This window comes from Ictidomys tridecemlineatus, chromosome 6, assembly GCF_052094955.1.
Source record: "Ictidomys tridecemlineatus isolate mIctTri1 chromosome 6, mIctTri1.hap1, whole genome shotgun sequence".
Lineage (NCBI taxonomy): Eukaryota > Metazoa > Chordata > Mammalia > Rodentia > Sciuridae > Ictidomys > Ictidomys tridecemlineatus.
Genome location: NC_135482.1, coordinates 119,034,774 through 119,051,778, shown reverse-complemented (window position 1 = coordinate 119,051,778; position 17,005 = coordinate 119,034,774). Strand labels below are relative to the sequence as shown.

Below are 17,005 nucleotides of genomic sequence, written 5' to 3'. Positions count from 1 at the left end.
ATTTTTGACAAGAGCCCAAGGGCCTAAGATGAAATTCATACTAGTTCTTCCTATGTCCCTGTGACCTGCAGAGTAGAAGAAAAGGTTTTAGCTATAACAAACAGAAAAAGCAGGAGAGATACCGGAGTTGTTTAACAGTCAATGAACTTGTACGAGAAATTTATCCTTTTTTTTTTTTTTTTGCTAGCTCTCTTCTAAATGGAATTTGTTTGTATTTTATAATTTTTATTTTTGCAGTGCTGTGGATCACACCTAGGGCCTCCCACATGCTAGGACCCCAATCCCCTTTTGTTTCTGGAAAGTTGAATGAAGTAAATTGTTATTCTTCCTCTATAGAGTATTCAGTGCTAGATTGTCTATATTGTGTTGTCCTTGTCTCATGGTATTTGTTTTATTGTCTGAGATGTTGGGGTGCAGTCTCTATCTGCTGCCCTTCCTTTATCTGCATGCTCCTTATTAGTGCCTCCACAGCCTGTCAGGTGCTCCTTTTTATTTCCAATAGACCCAAAGCAAATATGATAACTAAGTGCACTTGCTTGTTGATTGTCATCTAATATGTGTAGACAGTGTACATAGCCCCCTTTTAAATTTTTAAATTATCACTCATGTCTCTATTTGATCATTACATTATCTTTGACAAATTTGATATGACACATTTATTGCTTATTTTTTTCTTATTATAGTCTATAAAATAAATTGGGTTTTCCAAATGAATAAGCGTCTGGTTGTTACTTTAGGTCTTTCTTTTCTAGGTATTTTGTTTCACAACAGGATTATAAGAGACATAATTCCCTTTAAAACTTCATAGGAAAAAATAACAGCCTCTTTCTCCATAGTGATGAGTGAATAAAATGGACATTTTCGTGGTTCTTTTTTTTTTTGGTAGATTAAGCCAAAGGTAACATTTATTGATCAAATTTGACTGAAGGGAGCATTTGCTTTATTGTGGGTTTACATTTAAGGGGGTAAGCTCAAGCTTGTCTTGTCAGACTATCATTAAACATCAGTGTTGTTTCTTACTTTTAGCCCTGTTGCCCTTGGGCCTGACCAGATCTTATTAAGAGGTACACAGCTTAGAAATACTCAGTGGGTCTTTGGCGTAGTTGTTTATACCGGACACGACACCAAACTCATGCAGGTAAAATGTTTCTATGCTGAAAAACAATAATAATTTTAGTTTCTTTGTTCTTACTTATTTCCCCCCACCCCCTTTTTTTTTGTTTTGTTTTGTTTTCATTGAGTGGAAAGTTTGAAATTGCATTTAGGAAGCTCAAGTTTGTCTTTCAACCTAAATGAGGAAAGAGAGTGCCTTAGGTAGTTTCTTCTGGATTTCCATCTTAACAGATACTTGTTACCTCTTGCCTGAAATACAGATGGTCTTTGTTTTCTAGATTTGAGAGGGATGAATGATTCTAACTTACATTGTTTTCTGAACTTAAGTGGGGATTAACTTTAACCTTTTTTTTTTAATTTCTCAACTTCTTTTTACTCCAGTTAATTAGATTTCACAGCCGATTTTTATTTAGCTGAATTAAAGAACTTATGCTTAGTCTTCATATACCAAAGGAAATTATTCATTTAAAAGAATTTTGCTGTTTTTCCCTGTTAATTTTTTTTTAAAAAATCTCATTGGTGAATTGATACCACAAATTATATTATGACACATTTGATCAGGCAGCTTTTGAAATTCCACATTAGTTAGTGTCCCTCTGTGTCATTTCTTATATTCTTTGGTATCATTTGGGATTATTTTTTGCTAGTGGTAGCTGTTAATGAGAATTGACTTTTCTTCTTGTTTAACCCTTTAATGTAATTTATAAAGCACACATTTGGCTGTGTTTCTTCATTTAAAAAAAAATATGGTGACTATGCCATATATATCTTATGTTAAGCCATATAGATACAATAATGAAAAATCTAGTCTTACTCTCTGGGAACCAGGTAGAATAAGGAGTAGTATGGAATTACAAAAAAGAGATGTTATAAAATGTGTTGTTACAAAATCCTACAGTTGTATAAAAAAGGATCATATGCCCAGGTTTCAGGTGTCATTTGACTGGATACTGCAAATAATTCTTGGGCAGAAACACGTTTTAAATAATGCATTAGAGGAAGGGAGATTGGTGTGTTGATCCATTCCTTGAGGTCAAATGATAGGATGAGAGCATTAAGTATTAGAATAAATGGAATGATAGACACAGAGCCATACCTAATTGATCAGTGAAGACTGGGAAGGGAATTAGGATTAGAAAGGTGGAGACACTCACTGAAGTTGAAGAGCATTGTTGGAGCTGTTGCCTGACAGATGGTTAAGTGTGTAGGATACTCATCTTTGAGTCTCTGAAGCTGAGTGTTTATGTGTGATGAGTCCTAGGGTTGAACCATGGAAATGGGAAGATTAAGCTAGAGCTGTAGATGGTCACTCAGGACTGAGCAGTAAGGGACTGACAGGCTAAATTAATGGGTCGTTGGTGTTGCTGTGATTTCGAAGGTAGGATGACAGCAAGGTTGGGGCAGAATGGAATTCCATGAGCCAGGTGCAGAAATCCTCAGCGAGAAAGGGGGAGAGAGAGGTCAGTGGACCTGCTGCCGGGAAGGGCAGAATATAGTGCAGCCAACTGGCGTGAGTTTTACGAATGAATTTGTTAACGTGGCATTAGAGGAATAGAAATCCAGAAGCATTACAAGGTCTTCGATATACATACAGTAAACTATCTCCAGATGCCAAGGGATGGAGTCTTTGCTCAAGTATCTGTGCTGTGGAGGAGGCCCTAGTGAAGGTGTGTCCTCCACTGGGTAAGGCCAGGAGCAGGAGGAGATCTTGTGAAGCAGGAGGAGGACTGAGGGCAGTTTCAGTCACAGAAGGGTAGGGCGCTAGGCGCAGTGGAATTCTTGCAGAGATTGTGTGTTGGATTCCATGGCAGGTAGAAAAATGAACAGTTAGCGACTGCTGGAAGACAGCTCTTGCTGGATCAAGATTTTTCTGCCTATCTGAGATGTGTCCCATTTACTCCTCCTGCTCGGGCCTCATCTGTCCACAGAGGCCGATTAGAAAGCTTTCTGAGCAGTCTGTACGCAAAGTCTTTAACTTGGTGAAGAGCTGATTGCTGTGCCACCAAGTGAGTAGCATTGAACTTCTGCAGCCCAATGACAGTGACCTTGGCGAGCACTTGGAACTCTAGTAACCAAGATCACTATTCCTTTTATTTTGTGATGAAGTGATTAAAGAGATCATGGGTGGCAGGGCCCCGATTCTAGTTTTCAGCTTGTGCACCTCACAAATCCAAGCACACTCCAGGCTTCCTTGAGAATTGGGTCACTTTGTAGGGTATGGTACTGTTTTCTAGATCATACATCGGTGATACAGCTTTCTAGCTAAGGTCTAATAGTTATTTGCACCAGGTGAGCCCATGCAGTTTGTAGCCCATGAGTGGGAGAAGCACTTTCCTTTCCCCTCAATGTGACAAACTTCTTGATGAGGCTTATTGCTCGAGTATAGAATGATGGAAAGCCCCAGAAACATCTGTGCTCCTCTCACTGTGCCTTTAGGGCTGAATCAACAAGTAAAAATAACAAGCTTTTAAAAGAATATGATATCACACACATAGCTGGAAGCCATCCTGTCTGTGTAATAACTTTTTTTTTTTGTCTGTACTTGTAGTACTTGACCACAGAGAGGAACTCAGTTTCTTTAGGGCTCTTTTTCTTTCTTTTTCTTTCTTCCTTCCTTTCTCTCTCCGCCCCCACTTTGTTGTTGTCTTTAAACTTTTAGGTCAATGCTTTCTACTGTTGAGGGTTCCCTCTGTTAATGCTTAGTGTAGTTCCATGTAGAAATCTTTCAATCTACCATTTCTGTTGGTTGATTTAATGGGAAAGAGAGAAATTAATACCTTAATTAGAGCAAAAATTAGTATCAGCAAATCAGGCATTACTCTAAACAATTCACACATATTAACTCATTTATTCTTCAGTATGAGGAAGGGAACTATCCCTATTCTTATTTTATAGCTGATGAAATTGAGGCACATTGTATAAATACGTAACCCAAGCTTAGAGATGGAGTTGAGATTTAAATCCAAGCAGACAAACTCTGAAGTCATTGTTTCAACCAGTATTCTGTGGCCCACTTTCTTTATAAGAAATAAAATATGTGAAATTCAAGTCTTAATTCAGCTTTTTCAAAATACCATTTTGACCTGTTTCTACTTAAAACTCCATTGCATCAAAGTAGCAGTGTTTTTAAAAGAATTTTATAGAACTTGTGATTCCATTAGGAATTTAACATTAAAAGTTCATCATTCCAAGAAGAGATGTTCAGGGCTTGGGGCTGAATGAGCAGAGCATGGCTTTTCACAAAGTGCAGGTGTTGAAGCCTGATGTTTTGGGGTCATTTCTGTTGTGTTGGATATAAGATAAATTTTCCTAACCCTGTTAACTATCTGTAGTTCAACCACTGGAAAAGATCAGAAGTCAATAACTAATGGGGTCCTAGAAATGAGGTTAATTGTATTTTTTTCCTTCCTGTTCATTCAATGAATGTTTATTAAAAATGATAAGATCATATTTAGTTTTTAAAAGATTAGGATAAACAGTCTTGGAATGGGCCTGCTGGCTGTTGCTGGGAGACCAGATGGGGACGTGTTGTACCAGTTGACCTTTTATATGGTATTTGATTGATGATAAGTTGGCCTTTACTAATGGATTTCCATTTAGAGTCTAAAGGAATTTTTTGAAAAGCCTGTAAAGGACAAATAATTTAGAGAACTAAAGAGAAAGAGGAAAAAAAGTATAAATAGAAGAAATGATGCAGTATTATTTAGATTTCTAAAGGACTTAGCTTTTCAAAATCCCAAGTATAACAATCCCCAACTTCCCTACCACCAAAGAAAGCCATGGTGACAGCACTACAGTATTTCTAGGTTTGGTGGTAGAATTCAGATAGAGTTCAGTGACATCATGGCATGAGATTCTCTCTGAATCTTAGGAGTGATTTGCCTCTTGTTTTCATCTCAGTTTTAGTTTTACATTGCAACTTCACTTATATTCTTTCTGAAGACATTTCCATCCTAGCTCTCTTTCAATGATCAGAGAGATTGAGGATATAGAAGACAGCGCTTAACTTAAGTTTGATGCATTTCTGTGTTAGTTAATGCCTTATAAGCTTCTCTGTCACCCAGTCTTTGCAAATCAGTTTGGCTGGTGGAAAGCCAGGGCTGAAACTCACGGAAGGAGACTTGCAGACTGAAGCTCCAGCACCCACCTCACGCCATCCAGTTCGTGCCTTCTGATTTAATGCAGGAATTGCCTCACCTCCAGGAATGGATTATCATAATTAATTCCCACCTAGATTTACTTTCCTCTGTGTTTCCTCAGCCATTTGTATTATTGTATTTTTTTTCCTATTGCGACTTAACAAACTCCCACAAATTTAGTGGCTTATAACCCCCCAAGTTATAACCCCCCACTTCTGTAGGTGAGAAGTTGGATATAGGTCTCACTGGACTAGAGCTTAAGATGTGGGCTGCTCTTCTCTGCAGGACCTGGTGGGTGTCTGCCCCTTACCTTTCAGCCTTTGGAGGTGCCTGTTTTCTTTGGCTTGTGATTCTTTCTCTCCATATTTTAAGGCAGCAATATTGTAGCTCTCTGACCATCTGTTGTCACCTCTCCCTCTGATCATGATAAGAAAAGGCTCTCCCTTCCTAGGACCCTTGTGATTAGATTGAGCCCATTTAATTAATTCAGGACACACTCCCTCTCTCAGAGACTTTAATCATATGGGCAAAGGCCCTTTTGCAGCCAGCACAGAGGCACGTGCCTACAATTCCAGTGGCTTGGAAGGCTGAGGCAGGAGGATCTCGAGTTCAAAGATAGCCTAAGCAAAAGCTAGAGGCTAAGCAACTCAGTGAGACCCTGTCTTTAAATAAAATACAAAACAGGGCTAAGGATGTGGCTCAGTGATTGAGGGCCCCTGAGTTCAATCCCCGGTACTCCCCGCCCCCCCCCCCAAAAAAAAAGTCCCTTTTGCCATGTAATATAACATATACATGTCTAGGGATTAGGATGAGGGCATTACTTTCCCCACAACAACTACTTTCAGAAATCATCAAATAAAATGACTGCAGGTTGTGTAACTATCTGGCTCAGGGTGTTTTATTGACTTTCCCACTGCAGAGGGGATTTAGTCTTAAAATTTGTACCTGAAATGCCATGATCCTTGACTCTAGCTTTAATCTCTCTTCCCACACTCACCTCCCAACACTGGCATGGGCTCTAGCCTCATCAAGAAGTTTTACCTTCCTCTCTCTGTTCTGCTTATGATTCAGATTTATCCTGTCCACAAGGCCCTTCCTAACTTTTCCTTCTCATTTCTTGTTTACAGTTCTCCAAGTGAATCTTTATCCATCCATTTATTTTTACACCTATGAATGTTTTATTTTGCATTATTGATGTCAATGTCTTTGCGTATATCTTCTTTCCTCACATTTTTATCTAATGGAGGGAAAAATATATCCTTTAAAAATATCTCTCTGTATATTTATTGTGGAGCTGTGTTATTACTTTGAAGGTTATCTCTAGATTTTTTATGGTATAGACTCTCTAAGTGTCTCTTGAATTAGCAGTATTCTGATTTCTTTTAAACTGGACTTAAATCATGTAGAGTCTCTTGTGTTCCATGATAATGGAAGTGGCTAATTTCCTACTAAGATGTAGTCATTGTGAGTGTGGAATGAATCATGTGGAGTTAACTAGCTGTAAATTCAAGAACATGATATGCTTTCACATTTCATTGGTAATTGGAAATTCATTTGGAAAAGAAATTGATTTTATTTTTCAGGTGTTGAATTTGGTTGTTTTACTTTGTTTTCTCTCAAGTAGGCCTGCCAGTCTGTTGTGTGACTCTCATTGACTTTAATACTGTTTTACAGAATTCCACCAAAGCACCTCTCAAAAGATCAAATGTTGAGAAAGTAACCAATGTGCAGATCCTGGTGTTGTTTGGCATCCTCTTGGTCATGGCCTTGGTGAGCTCAGTGGGGGCCCTGTACTGGAACGGGTCTCATGGTGCAAGTAATTGGTACATCAAAAAGATGGGTAAGTGTTGGGGTGGGTTGCTCATTGAAACAGGACAAAAGCACCTTTGTAAAGCCCCTCCAGACCTGGTCAATCAATGTTTGTTGGCTGTGCCATCCTTCTATTTCCTCTGGCTTATGTCATGAATCGAAGATGGGCACATTTGGGGTTTGTTGATACTCAAATGATTATTTTTACACAATTTAAAAATTTATTTTCTTTGTAGTTGCCCTCAGGATTACAATGTATATCTTGATTTATTGTAATCCATTTTTTTATTAGTACCAACTTAATTTAAGTAAATAAAGAAATGTCACTCCTACTACACCTTCATTTCTTACCTTTCTTGTGCTATTATTATTACAGGTATATGTTAACAATCCAACAATACAATGTTATAATTATTGCTTTATATTACCTTATGTCTCTTAAAGAAGCTAAAAGGAAAAAGAAAAAATAATTTTATGGAGATGTTTTATATTAACTTACTTGCTTACCATTTCTGATACTCTTTTTCTTGTGTATTAGTTATTGGCAGGTTATCATTTCTTCATGAATTTTTATACTTTCATATGTATTATATCTGCATATAACACCAACATTGCAGTTCTATAATGAAATTTTATCATTTTTTTAAATCCAGAAGAAATCATAAGTGTATGTAATTATAATCTTTTAGAAGTACCTATATAGTTTTCTTCACTGTCATTCATTGTTTCTTTATATGGATTTAATTTCTGTCATTTGTTTTGTTTTTCATCCTAGAGAACTTCATTAAATATTTCCTTGAAAGTGGATTGGCAACAAATTACTCCAGTTTTAATTTTAGAATGCCTTACTTTCTTTATTTCTTGAAGGATAGTTTTGCTGGATATAGAATTCTTATAGAATTCCGATTGACATTGTTTTTTTCCCTTTCAGTACTTTGAATGTGACATCTCACTTTCTTCTAGCTTCCATTGAATTGATTAAAAGTCTGTTGTTAACTGTATTTGTGTGTGTGTGTGTGTGTGTGTGTGTGTGTGTGTGTGATGTGAGTCTCTTTTGTTGCTTTTAAGATTCTGTCTTCTGTTTTCAATAGTTATGTGTTTATTCTGTTGTTTGAACTTTGTTGAGCTTTTTAGATGTGCAGATTAACTTTTTTTCTTTAAATTTGGGAAGTTTTCAGGTATTATTCAATATTGCTCTGTCACATTCTCAGTCCTCTTTCCTTCTCCTGCCATTATGTGTATGTTGGTACCGTTGGTGTGTCCTATAGGTCTCTGAGGCTCTGTTGATTTTTCTTTTTCTTTTGTTTCTCAAATTAGATAATCTGTGTTAACTTCTCCTCACATTTACTTATTATTTCCTCAGCCAACTCAAGTCTACTGTTGAGTTCCACTAGTGATTTTTTTCATTTCATTTATTGTATTTTTTTTCATTCCAGAATATCCATTTGTTTTTTTTTTTTTTAGAAATAACTTCCCTTTGTTAATATTCTTCATTTGAGAAGTTGTTGTAATCATGCTTTTCTTTAATTCTTCAGCTTCCTTTAGTTATTTGAATATATCTTTGCTTGGCCCATTATTTGAAGTCTCCTGAGTTTCTATTGCTCTTTTTTTTCTTCTTTATTTACAAGTTTCATGTATTTTTTTTTGTTTTTGAAAACTGGGTATTTTAGATAAAATATTGTAGAAACTCTGGGTTCTGATTTCCTATTCTTTCCGGGGCCTGTTGTTGCTTGATTTTGTTTAGTTTTTAGTGATGTTTCTGAACTCATTCTGCAAAGTCTTTTTTCTCTTATAGTAGTAGTCACTGGAATTACTGCTCTATTTCATTTCTTTGATTTTAATTTTAAAATTATTTTTAAATATACATTGGATTCGAATACATTCACAGATTTGTGCGACTCTCACTACTACCTAATCTTAGAATATTTTTGTTTCCTCAGAAAGGAAACCCATCCACATTAGGCAGTTCCTTACCTTATTTTAAAGTCTGGATTCTCTTGGGTCACTAGGGCTTGCTGGTCAGCCAATGACTGGTCTTTAAGCCAGGAAGGAGTCTATCCTTTGTTGTTTGGTCTGTGGTTGGTTTAAGGTATATCCCTGACATTTGGGGAGATTAAAGTGCATCCTACTTTCATTTAGGGACTGGTAGCTCATGAGTGCCCTTTTTGGTTTCACATGAATAGACACAGCCTTGCACATGGATGTGACTTTTTACCTTATCAAGGAGAAATGTACTCTTAGGAAGGCTTCTTTGGGTATATGATATTCAATCAATGCTAAGTTTCTAGCTGGTTTCCTGTTTTGTTTGTGGAGATATTTGCTTTCCTTGATTTGTCACTGAGATCTCTGTTGTTTTTGATAATGCCCGGGGCATGGCCTTTTTAACACTCCACTCAAATAACATCCATTCCTTGAGTGTGTTCCTGTTCTGATAGCCAACCCTACTTGGGGTAGCAGCCTGCTCTGCCCTGGGATAAAATTTCTGCAGCATGGAGCTCTGGGTAGGGAAGATGGGCACTGGTAGTCATCCTGGTCTATCCCTACCACCCAACTGGAACAGAATTTAAGCAACATGAATCTATAGCTCTGGGGGTGGAGTGGAAAAGTAGTTTTTTGAGGGTTTATTATTATTCCTATCTTTCAATATATTTAGTTTTTAACTGATTAAAACAATTTAAAAACTTTTCTAATTATTCACAAAGAAAACTCATACACATACACTTTTAACTTTCTGGGAGAACATTTATTGCCACTTTACAAATGTGGGACTTGTGACCGGAATTTCAGTTGTAATTGGATCACAGTCCCTTGGTATTTGTGCTTAAACTTTGGGTTTGGACCAAACTAGCCTCAAATGTGGAGACTGATACTATGTGTGCATATTAATTCCACAGATGTCACAGTCTGGGTACATGTATAGCACTGACACCATATTGGTATACAGGCTTTGTGGGAATTGAATGCCATTTACATTGCTTGAGTAATGTCAAACTCCAGCACTGGCTGCATGATTTACAGTGGAACAATGTTCTTTTTGTCATATTCATAACACTTTCTGTCTTGTTCTTATGATAGCATCTGAGTAACCTTGACAAAAGCCAGCAGACTTAACATTTTCATGGTCACTGTTGGAACTTTGACTTCAGTTCCTAATTGACTCTGCCCTTTCTTATCTCCTTTTGATGATTTTTTTTTTTTTGGTTAAACCTTTTTTTTTTTTTTTTTACATACAGGTGGGGGTTGTATTTTTTATGGAGCTCTTCTATTTCATGACTTTGGACCAGAAGTTTTATGGTTTTTGGAGCTTTGAGTTTGGCTTTTTCCCTGAATACACTCTACTTTTGAACACTATGTATAATAATATTAAACATTTTGAGCTAGTGTTCAAAATCAGAAAATTTCAATTTCTTTAAAAAAATTAAAACAAAATTAATTTTAGGAAATTTTTTAAACTTTAAGAAATGATTTATTAACATGTAATCTTACTGGCAGACAGATATTCATTTCTAAGCAAATGCTATACTTTAAGAGCATCTGTGTGTCGGGACTTAGAGATCCTATTTGGTGAGTCCAAATTCTACATTTGAGGAAGAAAGGCTGTCAACTGGCTGAGTGGTGGTGAGGGTGGTGGGAGGGTGGGTCTGCTGGCCAGCTGGTGACTACTCATTTTATTCTTTCCTAGCACTTCTTTCCATCACAACCACTGTCCAGAACTCCATATCTTAATCAAACCACCATTTGATTTAATTTCTTGGTTCAAAGCTCAGTAACTGTGGTTTAGAGTTGTTACAAATTTCTAATCACTAGTCATCACCTTCTGCCTCTCCATTAAAAACCTGCTGTGTTGGTTCCTGGGGTGCTCCACAACCTCCTCTTTAACAACTGTGTCCTGCTGCGTGGTCACGTGGAGGGGCATGCTGTCTCTGTTCCATCTATCCCCCACCACCTCCTAGGAGAAACCAGCTCATAGTGACAGAAATTGTGTCTGACTTGTCTCTGTACTCACAATTCCTGCAATAGAAGATGCACAACAGCAAGCACTTTTAACTTGGATCTAAATAAACCAATAAGCAACTTTTTTTGTCAACATCTTTTAGAAAAAAATCAAAATAACAAAAATGAAAAGAAACTGAATAGAGACTATAAGTAAAGCTATACAGATTCCTTGGTTTTCTTCCACAGAATCAAGCTCAGATAATTTTGGATACAACCTATTGACGTTCATCATCTTGTACAACAATCTTATTCCCATCAGTCTGCTGGTGACTCTTGAGGTTGTAAAATACACACAAGCCCTTTTTATAAACTGGGTGAGTATTAAGGTGGAGTTTGGGCTATTGGAGAAATGCCAACTGCTGCTTTCTAATTCTCTCTTGAGCCTTTGTCACTTAATTGAGCTCCTAGAAAAGGAAGAATGGAGTCCATTTATGACTAGGTCTGACGGTTAAGTCATCCAAATAGACAGCTGGTAAGGGTTCCCCTGAGAAATGGGGAGGACAGGGTGCCTACCCATTCACGGGGTTGTTGTAAAGACTAAGTGAGACAGTGGAGGCAGGATGCTCAGTGGGTGCTTGGTATCTGGCTGCAACTGGTGTGGATGCTTTTAAAGTCTCATTTAGTGCCAAGGAAATACACTCTTAAGTGTGTTTACTGTAGTGTTCATTATTCACCAAAATTCATTGTGAAAGTAAACTTGAACTTGATTGGAGAGATAGAATTGTACATGTGTATGTGCTGGGAATAGACCCAGGGCCTTGTGAATGCTAAGCATTGCTCTATCACTGAGTGACATCCCCAGCTCTAGAGTAGGGATTTTTTTTTTTTTACTGGATTTTCATGGCCCTTAAGCACAGGACTTCAGCAGCCAATATTTGCAGATTAGACACATTTATGTGTATTTTATTTGGTCTTCACAGGATTCCTGTGAATGAGGGACTAATCAAGCTCAGAATCCTGAAGAGTTGGTCTAGGTCATGAAAAAACTTAAATTTCTGTATATAAAAGACCATATTTTCCTTCTTAAATTCTGAAGTTTCTGTATCTTAACAGTCACTGTTTTCACCTCAAAATTAAAAATCATATTTATATTAAAACAGAAGGGTTTTAAGGTACCTGTTGGTAGCTTCTATGTTAATCTGAATAAAGAATCGTTGGTACATATTTTCCAAAGTGTGCTTTCTCTCTCTTTCTCAGGACATAGATATGTATTATGTAGGAAATGACACTCCTGCAATGGCCAGGACCTCAAACCTTAATGAAGAGCTTGGGCAGGTGAGAACCTCTTTGGGAACTTTGGGTGGTAGTGGTGGCATGAGCAGGAGAGGAGACAAGTGTTAGCAGAACAACTATGGAGAGGTTTTTTTAAGAACAGATACCTGTGACTGTGGCTAGGATGTCTGAAGAGTTCTATGGTATCTGAAAGTATTAACAAATACAAATTTCCCTTGCCTTTGACTTGTTTTTCCTATCTTTTGTCACATAGAAGTTACCTGCAAATAGAATAGTACAAAAACATGGTACAAAAAAATATATAAGAATAAAAATTTGAACATTTTTTTAATTGTTTGTTAGGAGCCAATGACAGGGAAAACAAGAATCATATAATCAGATACTGGGAAACCCCATGAAATGTGTGGGAGCTATTTGAAGGTTATGTGTTCCTCACATGTTTACATTTTGTTTGGAATATTCCAGAGAATCAGTGTCTTTCTTGCCTTCACCTACAACTCTTCTTTCCTCTACTGAGTTGTATTTTGACTTATGTCTGTTGCTTACATTGAAATCACAGCAGTTGAAATTTGAATGCACCACAATTAAAGATTATGATTTCTGGGCTGGGGATATGGCTCAAGCGGTAGCGCGCTCGCCTGGCATGCGTGCGACCCGGGTTCGATCCTCAGCACCACATACCAACAAAGATGTTGTGTCCGCCGAGAACTAAAATAAATAAATAAATAAATAAATATTAAAAAAAAGATTATGATTTCGCTTTATACATTGTAAACTTCCCAACCACCCTATGAGGTGGGTGCTATCATTCTATAGATGAGAAAATGAACACCTTACTCCAGGATCCCTGGATTAGTGAATGGCCTTATGCTTCCCTGCTCAGTGTAGAGTGTCTCCCACATACTTTGTGTCAAACTGGGAAGATGCAGGTGAGATGTCTCAGTCATGAGAAGGCTAGAAAAAGTCTTGAAGCCTTGGTTGGAGGTAGGCGTTCTTTCTCATTCTGCAATGGTTTTTATAGTTTTGTTTGTTTCCAGAAAGTCAAGGCTAATTTGTGGGCAAAATCTTGTGATAGAATAGAAATTTATAGACAAAAATTGAAGGTGTTTCTTTGATAATATATTTCAAATCTACTTAGAGATCATAGCAGATATTTCTACCTTTTCTTGAACTGTTCATATTCACATCCATGCTTTTAAATTCTTAGTAAAACAGGGTGGGTTGTGATTTAAGAGAACATCCCTGGCACAGAGCACAAATCCTCCCCAGCAAGCCAGCGTCTCTGGCTTCCCTCTGCCCACCTGTGTTCCACTCACACAGGTGAGGGATAGTACCCAGAATGGGTCTCTGGGTACTTTTTTTTTCTTTCTTTTTTTGGTATAGGAGATTGAACCCAGGGATGCTTAACCACTTAGATTTATCTCTATCCCTTTTCATTTTGAGACAGAGTCTCGTTAAATTGCCTTGAACTTGCGATCCTCCTGCCTCAGCTTCTCAAGTCCTTGGAATTACAGGTGTAATTGTGCCACTGCAATTGACTCTGGATCTTGAATTTTCACTTTTTAAAAAAATTTGATACCTTATATACAATCAGAGATATGATAAATTGTGGTACAAAGGTGTATTAACAATTGTAATGCAAAAAATAAAATAAATAAATAATAAATAAATAACTATAAATGAATTAAACTTACCAGTAAAGAAACAAACAAACAAAAAATTTTGATATACACTGTTTTATGTTGTTGTTGATGGACCTTGATTTCATTTATTTATATGTGGTGCTGAGAATTGAACCCAGTGCCTCACACATGCTAGGCAAGTGCTCTACCACTGAGGAACAAACCCAGCCCTCACTTTCTTTTTTTTTTTTTTATTGTTGGTCGTTCAAAACATTACACAGTTCTTAATACATCATCTTTCACAGTTTGATTCAAGTGGGTTATGAACTCCCAACTTTACCCCGTATACAGATTGCTGTATCACATCAGTTACCCTTCCATTGATTGACATATTGCTTTTCTAGTGACTGATGTATTCTGCTGTCAGTCCTATTCTCTACTATCCCCCTCCCCTCCCCTCCCCTCCCCTCCCCTTTTCTCTCTCTACCCCTTCTACTGTAAATCATTTCTTCCATTTGTATTATCTTGTCTTACCCCTCCTTTCCTCTTATATATCATTCTCACTCCCTTTCCCTCCCACCTCTCATCCCTGTTTAATGTAAATCTTCTTCTCAAGCTCTTCGTCTTTACCCTGTCCTTGTTTACTCCCCTTATATCAAAGGGGTCATTTGGTATTTGTTTTTTAACGATTGACTAGCTTCACTTAGCATAATCTGCTCTAATGCCATCCATTTCCCTCCAAATTCTATGATTTTGTCATTCCTTAATGCAGAGTAATACTCCATTGTGTATAAATGCCACATTTTTTTTTATCCATTCATCTATTGAAGGGCATCTAGGTTGGTTCCACAATCTTGCTATCGTGAATTGTGCTGCTATGAACGTCGATGCAGCAGTGTCCCTCTTTTTTTTTTTTAATCTTACCCCATTCTTTCTTTCTACACTAGGTTTGTCATTAGTAAAATCATACTTTGATAAGAATCTCTGTGTTTTTGGTACATATCAGACTACTTTCGTCTTCTTTTTGAACGCGTCTCCAGTTTGCTAGGCAAGAGTCTGTCTTCTATGTTCTCATAACAGTCTTTCCCAATATAGTAATATAAGAGATGTGATTAGTCATGTGGTATCTGTTTCTTTATGGAGACTTTTGAGGCCATTTGAGAATAGAGAATTACCCTGTACAGTGGGTTCTCACATCCACAGGTTCTGTATCCAGGGATGGATCCAACCTCAGACTGAAAATGTAGTTGAGTCTATGATGTCTGTGTCTGTATCTAACATGTACAGACTATTTTTTCTTGTCATTATTCCCTAAACATACAGTATAACAATGATTTATAATAGCATTTAAACTGTATTAAGAAATTCATCTAGAGATGATACAGAAAGGAAGCATACTGGAGGGTGTGCATAGGTTTTATGCAGCATTGTACCATTTTTATAAGGGATATCCCTGAATTTTGGTATCTCTGGGGTTCCTGAAACCATTTTCCTGAGGATGCCAAGGGATGACCGTATGGTCTTTAGTTGCCTTTTTCAGTTTAACACAGTGCTCAGAATAGAATTATTTTTGGGTTCCATAAAGAAGCTCTGAGAAATGGGAGGTTTTAGAGGACTCAAGACACCTAGGGTGATGGGGGGAAAGTTTGCATAGGGAAGAGGTTCTGAGTTGGAACCTTTAGTATCAATTAAGACTCGATAGGGTGAGTGATAGCAAGTCTTAATGATTTCTTATTAGGAAATTTTCACTTTTTAACATTTTGATATTGCTTAATTCTTTTTAAAAAAGGCAGAAGGCAGATCCTATTCTACTTCTATACCTCCAGACTTGATGTATATAAAGCTTATTTGAAACTTACTGGTTATATAAGCTAATGAAATATTAATTACCTGCATTTGGTCAATACGCATTGTATACATATATTGAAGTATCACACTCTACATCCCTGAATATGTACAGCTATGTATTAATAAAAAAAATTAATAATGTTTAAGGAGACAGAAATGCCAGCTACCCCGATTTGATCTCCTTGTACTTTGTGTACATGTATCAAATTACACATTGAACCTCATAAATGTGTACCATTAAAATAATTAATAAATGTTAAAGAACTTACTCATGGATAAAGCATAAATTGCCCTTAGTGTAGTAATTTTATATTTGAACATAACATTTGACTATTTTATGGAGATTAAATAATTTTTCTATACTTGAATGACCTTTGGTTGCTTTAAGAAATAATTCTAAGTTTACTTGTTTGTTTTGTCATTAAGAAAAAGTATCTGGACTAGGGTTTGAATTTCTGGGAGTTATCTAGCATCCAGCAACACTCTTGACCCCTCTATAGAAAACCACTGAGAGATCAGTTTCCGCTGGGGCCATTGTGTTAGTCATCCATCCTCACCAATCCATAACATAATTCCCAGAATGACATGTGGAAGGATGTTGCAATCTCCTGGACAGATCCTTTATTTCATAAGTGTGAAAACTGGGCTAAGAAGGATAAAGTGACTTCTCCATAGTCCACATGACTAGGTAGCACCCCAAATCTACCCTAAACTCTCATGTCTCATAGCCAAGAGTTCTTCCTGTCTTTCCCATCACTAGCCTGAAATAGCCTAACCAGCCTACCACATTTGCATTTGTAATTATATCTTTCACATTAAGTTAATCTTGTGAACATGGCTGCATCTCATAGGTCTTGTTGACCTACTTAGTGATTTCCCTTTTCGTCTTTGTGTTTTGAGAACATCATGTATTTGAGTCTGTAAAACCTTCCATCTTGGAAGGTGATATAATCTAAGATGCATGCTGTCTTCTTCATATGCATCTGAATTGTGATAGTGATTGAGAAACTGCAGATTTGTCTTATGCCTTCTTAATCCAATTGTAGGGTGGACTCTTAAGATCTGCATACTATATTAGGGTGTGGCATCATCTTCAAGAGTGAAATGCATCATTGAGACACTGTGTGGCAGGATTTCAGATTTGTCTTTGTAGTGCCAGAGCTATTATTGAAGCTTCCTTTGCACATTTCTGTGCAGTTTGCCTACAGAATTGGTAACAGAAAAGGTTTGCAGTTGGTCTAAGCA

General features: G+C 37.1%; 1 protein-coding gene across 5 annotated transcripts in view; it reads left to right on the top strand.

Annotated features, from left to right (window-relative positions):
* Positions 1-17,005, top strand: part of Atp8a2 (ATPase phospholipid transporting 8A2) — a 639,008-nt gene that overhangs the window by 189,042 nt on the left and 432,961 nt on the right. For all 5 annotated transcript variants that reach the window (XM_078015676.1, XM_078015677.1, XM_005337571.5 and 2 more), the window contains 4 exons: positions 1,027-1,138; positions 6,927-7,092; positions 11,244-11,371; positions 12,255-12,332. In XM_078015676.1, coding sequence (XP_077871802.1) covers positions 1,027-1,138; positions 6,927-7,092; positions 11,244-11,371; positions 12,255-12,332 — 484 coding nt within the window. The remainder of the gene's footprint in view (positions 1-1,026; positions 1,139-6,926; positions 7,093-11,243; positions 11,372-12,254; positions 12,333-17,005) is intronic.